The sequence below is a fragment of the Dermacentor silvarum genome, chromosome 2 (assembly GCF_013339745.2).
Source record: "Dermacentor silvarum isolate Dsil-2018 chromosome 2, BIME_Dsil_1.4, whole genome shotgun sequence".
NCBI lineage: Eukaryota > Metazoa > Arthropoda > Arachnida > Ixodida > Ixodidae > Dermacentor > Dermacentor silvarum.
In genome coordinates, this window is record NC_051155.1 from 103,071,471 (window position 1) to 103,077,470 (window position 6,000).

Consider the following 6,000-nt stretch of genomic DNA (forward strand, 5'->3'; position numbering starts at 1 on the left):
AATAAATTCCGGAAAAGCATAACCCGTAAGGCCCGGACCAGCTAGGTGCCGATGAGCTCCGCGGTTTCTTTAGCCTTGCACCACTAGTGCAACTTAAGCTAATTTTTTTCTTTCCTCTCTTTGCCTTGCGGTGCGCTCTGATGTGGCGGCCATCCGCGTACTAGATCGGACAGTTTACCGAGGTCCCGTGCCACAGTCGGTGATTTTGCATACAATAGTCATATATGGGCTTTTGTGCGTGCGACTATTAGTTTCTGCCTGGAAATGGTGACTCCCTCGAAAGAGAAAGGGGACGCGGACTTCTCTTTGAAGTGTTAGCTATTTATGTGCTGTGCTGGACACATTGCGGATACGATTGCAGCCGTGTGGCCTATGCGTGGCGATAGTCAACTTGTAATGCTTAAACCTCGTGGAGGGCCCTTTAAGCAGACGCTCGCTGGAGATGCCGCTGAACACATCTATGACGCTGGAGTAAACGACTGGTATCCGAGGTTCTTATCAAACCAGTCGGTAATGGGGAAGTGATTTGAAAGGGTACTGTTTGAAAAGCCGTCATTTTCACATCTACGGAGGTTACCACTGGCTACTGGACATGAACCAATAATGGACATGAACCTGGGGCTCATTTCGTATCAATCGCTGCCGCTTGTTTGAGTATACCCTGTGAGTTATCGGTTTTTCATTTTGCAGGTGCGCTTGATTCTGCAGCAGCTAAGACAGGCAGGAGCGCCACCTGTGGCGTTCCTTCTCGAACGTTACGACAAGGAAACGCAGCACGTGATAACCTACTACGACCAGGACCGAGGGGCTGACGTGCGGTGTGATGCCACGCCGTTCGGCTTCACTGCTGGAGTGAAAGCCGAGCTTGCTAACTTGTGATATACGCCCAGCGGGTCGCCGTCGTTAGGCTTGCAGATAATCTTTACTCATACTTTCGCTTTCATGAAAATGTTTTATTTGTAATACACGGGTGGCGACTTCACGTTTTGGTGCAGACCACTTGGCGAAGAAGGGGAAACGGTAGGAAAAAATAGACAGGGAAAATTAAAATTCACTCTAGAAGAAATCCTCATGACCTCAGGACTTTAATTAAAGTTTTGCGTCCATCCATCCATCTAGGAGAAATTACACGCAGCATTTGACTTGGCGGAGAGTTGTACGTCCTCAGGTATACACATGTAACTCACTTTCCCAAAAAAGAAACTGTAAATAAACGTGGCTGCACCACGTGTCTTTAGAAACTTGTCAGTCAGTGCTTAGAAAGACAACTATTACGCTCTGTTATGACGCCAAACAGAGTGAAATAGGACCAGTACAAGAAAGAGCGTCACTCGCAATTAAGTTTATAATGTTACGTAGTAGTTTGTGCCGCAATGAAAAGACGTTGCGAAAAGGAGAGGAAGATGACATTGACGCTGACGTCGATCAGTGGTATGGTTTAGTGCTGTGTTATAAAGCTACGTTTCTCCCTGTCTACACGCTGTCCCAGCTAATTTAGTCCAGAGTTTAAAAATATGTTAATGGACTCTAAGACGACGCGACGAACTGCATGTTGCTGTCTATTGTATGGCGTAAGTGACAGAATGTCTTTGCCTTATGCTTAATTGCATAATTAGTCAATAATAATTAACAAACTTCTTAAGCAACGAAAGTTTACAGGGAACCGATGCAGGCGTTGGCTGTGTGATTTACGCCAGCAACCATTATCGTTTGCGCTGCGATAACGGTTGTCCTATCGCCTTTTAAGCTGCAGCACAACCCTGCTGAATTTTTTAAATTATGGGGTTTTACGTGCCAAAACCACGATCTGATTACGGGGCACGCCGTACTGGGGGACTCCATAATAATTTGGACCACCTGGGGTTGTTTAACGTGCACTTAAATCTAAGTACACGGGTGTTTTCTGTATTTCGCCCCCATCTAAATGCGGCTGCCATGGCCGGGATTCGATCCCGCGACCTCGTGCATAGCAGCCCAACACAATAACCGCTAAGCAACCACGGCGAGTTAAACCTGTTGAATGCTGTGTTCGTTTGTATGCCGAACGGTTGGGAGCACTACATTCACAGCGCGCAAGCGGGCATGTCACGTGGTATTCTTTTGTATTTCGCGGGCGTCTGCAGTAAGCCGAAAGAAAACTAATACCTAACAGATAGAAAGTTAGAAACCGTTCAATCGGACGTTTTGCAAAAAATTCTACAACTTCTAATTGGATAAGAATGGATAGTTGGGCGAGTTGGTACGGTAACATATTCTTGATATAAGCCCGAAGAAGACACGGACGGAGGCGGAAGAAGACAGGACGAGCGCTAACTCACAACTAAATCTTTATTGGGAATAACAAACATATATATAAGTGATTGCAAAAACCGTAGCAAAGAAAACATCACATGGTCAAAAGGATAGCAGTTACCAGACAAATCTAATCAGGAAATGGTGAAGCCGCTAAAATTTAAACAAGAAAAAAAAAAGAAAAAACTCTACTTCGCACTGACGCACGTGCTGAGCAAATATTGAAATTCACCTTCTGACAATGATAATGATGCCTGGCTAACACAAGTTTCTCCTAGTCTTTTAATGTGAAATGTCTCAATAATTTCGCGTGTAGTTTGGCATTTGTGTCTAGAAAGGACTTTTGTGTCCTCAAACAATGGCCTACAACCGCACGTAAAACAATGCGAGGCTAGATGAGAAGCGTTGGGATTGTTAACCATGTTGACCATGTTGATTGTTAACCATTGTTGACCATGTGATGTTTTCTTTGCTACGGTTTTTGCAATCACTTATATATATATATATATATATATATATATATATATATATATATATATATATATATATATATTTGTTATTCCCAATAAAGATTTAGTTGTGAGTTAGCGCTCGTCCTGTCTTCTTCCGCCTCCGTCCGTGTCTTCTTCGCGCTTATATCAAGAATATGTTTCCTAATTGGAATTGAAAACATCGTGGCTTCAGAAGTTGGTCAACTAATCTTAACTAATAATTTACTTAAGCAGAATACAAAAGTGTGACTTTCTCCATGCTGTAGTAAGCAACATGCATTTGCTGGCGTCGTATGAGAATGCATCGGCATATTTGTAAACTCTGGGTGAAGTTAGCTGGGAAACCCGGTATATATTCGCTGCAAATATTCTTCCCCACAATAAAACATAGCGGACAGGTTCACTTCTATAGGCAAAGCGCAAGCGTGCGCAAGTACGTACATTCGCGCACCGTATTCGGTTAACATGTACAAACTGGCTAAAATCAGCAATGCCGGAACTTAGACTTCTGGCGTTCCTCTGAATAAATGGCGCTTCTCTGACCTCCTTACGCAATGACTGGTGACTGTCGGCCATGGCTTTACTCGAGCGGTGCTAGGACTCGGCTCAGTGAGTCCAGCGCTTGTCCCCTTCGAGCGGATAAAGTTTCGATGCTGGTAAACATTACTCTGATGACATCGATTATAGGCCGCAACATCGAAATGATTTGGAGGTCTATTGTTGGCACATAATCTATTGAAATATATGCTTCGTTGGGGGCATCAAGCGTGTAGGCTTCTTGGAAGGCTGGGTGCTCGGGAGTGGCGGCCAGTCTCCCACAGCGGAAGCAATTTTCATTTGAGGCCTCCTTGGGTTTTCGTGTCTGCTGGTACTTGAAGTTGATCTCGTTGGCAAAATCTGTACATGAACTGCACCTTATGCTGTACGCTACTGTCGATGAAAACGTCGACGTCGGATCTTTTCATAAGCTTCACGGTTTGATGGGTCTTCTTTTAACCTTGCGGCTCCACGCTGACATAAAGCTGTCATCCTATGATTTATCGCCTGCGACTGAGTATACCTCAGTATCTTTGCTGGTGCTGGACCAAGTGCCTCGCTTCCTTGAAGGGATTGTCAAAGTAGACCGCTGGGCGGGCGGGATGGCAGGCTCCGCGTCCATGGCTACGAGATCAGGAGCCTCAGTGGAGTCTTCACTACTGGTGGACCAGGTGCCCTGCGTCAATGAAGAGCTCGCCGTAGTAGACTTCTGGCCAACCGGGCCGGTGGGAGGCTCCGCGTCCATAGCCGCAAGGCAGGTCGCATAAAGCGCTCCAGAAATTGTGGTAAATTGGGCGAAATTTAGCCAGCAGAGGCACATACAGAAAACTGTACTGAACATAATGAGGTCTATGCCTAGTTATGTTCCAAAGCACTCAACATCCAAGTCTTCCAAGAACGTTTTACCGATGAATTCGTCTTGAAAATCTGGTACACCTTCGAATTTACTGTGAACATGTACTGAGCACCCACCTACCAGCAGGCACTGGGTATCACAGCCACACAGGCCAAAGAGCTATCGCTGAAGAATTTGTATTCACCAACAACGTGAAACTGATTAATGATCTTCCGAATACGAATGAGATATCGAGTACGTTGACTTTATCACCTGCTAGTCAAGATGAGCAGGTTCAGATAGCCCTTAAGAAGATTCAACATATAGTAAAATTTCAAGCAAGGAAACTGAGTGACCTAGAAGACAGACATAGAAGGTCAAACCCAATAATACACGGATTGCCTGAAATTCCTGAAGAAACATAACCTGATCTCGAGCAAAAAGTAGCTTCTGGAATTTTTAAAGGCACACCGAGCGTGAAATGTGTGTCAATAGGGCGCATTCACAGACTCGGTGGGCAGTGTGGTAAACTTCCTGTTATTTTTTATCTTCAAGATTCCAATTAAAAAAAGGAAATATTCAATGACGTGAGAAAACTGAAAGGATCTTCTATATACATTACGGCGAAGCTGTATATGGCTAACCGATTCGTCCGTCCGTAGCTTGTACGCGGAAACTATCACCATGAGCAATGGCTCGAGCGTCGTCGTCGTCTTCCACAGCTGGCTCGTTGGCGCCCCTCTGTGCAACCCCACGAACGCGCTCGTGCCACTGCCCCTGTGTTCGTCGTTGTCTTTTTCCACAGCTGGCTCCGTTGCCGCTCATCATTCCAGCGTCGAATTTCACTTCTCTTCTGTCGTCATAATGGAGAGGCCGCGCTTACAGGGGTATGAGCCATTGCTGAAGGGGGCATCATCCATTCATTGTCCTACGTGACAGACAGATTTACTTTTGAAGCAGTTACATTTTGAAGAATCGTAAGCGGCAATACGACAACGGACTGCGGGCATACCGTTAGTGACGTCGTTTTATCCGCGCAACCGAACGTGTGTGTAACCTCATTAAGAAAGACAAAGGCGTAACCAATACTTGAGAAAGACATTAGTGTAATGTCGGAAATAACCCAGTGAGAAACACCGGAGCTGCATGCATGTTTCGGCTTCGTTGGTTAACCATCTCTAAGAAGTGCTTGGGCAGTGATTTTTTAAGAATGATTATTCGCAAGATACGTGAAATAAACGAAAGCTATTCTGGGAAAGTGCTAAGGCTGAAAAATCTCAGGACAAAAACGTAACTTTGCTCCATGACAAGCTTAAAAGAAACAGTGAACTCTTTCTGTGTGACGAGACCAACCGCAAACATGTGAAAAAAAAAAGAAAGTCGCAGTTTCGTATGAAAGGCGAAGCATCGATTGCGATAGCAAATTAGCTATACAAAGTAAGGATAGTAATGTTATCGGCCGTATAAACTTGAACACATAAGCACACTAACTAAATTAACAAGCATAGTGTCACGCGCGCACAAGCAAACATGAACGCGTCTAATTCGATCACTGCGGAAACTCGCTGTCAAAATGCTGGAGTGAGTCAGCGCGGCCGCAGCCGTGAGCGAATTGAGCTTCGTGCCGGCTCCCGCGTCAACGCGATCTTAGCCGCGAAAACACGGGGAGGGTGGACTCTACCCCCGCCGCAGATGGCTTTCAAGATACAGCCGCGGCTACTCAGGAAAGGCTACTCATTTGACACACAGTTATTTTGAACTCATGACTGACCTTCACTTTAACATGAACGCTCATGACCAGACTACACTGCCACTTTCTTGATATCTCTGAAGCTTTCGATACCA

At 45.2% G+C, this 6,000-nt stretch overlaps 1 protein-coding gene across 5 annotated transcripts in view; it reads left to right on the forward strand.

Moving 5' to 3' along the window:
• LOC119440262 (uncharacterized) overlaps positions 1 to 988 on the forward strand; it is a 144,282-nt gene extending 143,294 nt beyond the window's left edge. For all 5 annotated transcript variants that reach the window (XM_049661501.1, XM_049661502.1, XM_049661503.1 and 2 more), the window contains one exon: positions 691 to 988. In XM_049661501.1, coding sequence (XP_049517458.1) covers positions 691 to 879 — 189 coding nt within the window. In that variant the 3' untranslated portion in view covers positions 880 to 988. The remainder of the gene's footprint in view (positions 1 to 690) is intronic.
• The last annotated feature ends 5,012 nt before the right edge of the window (positions 989 to 6,000 follow it).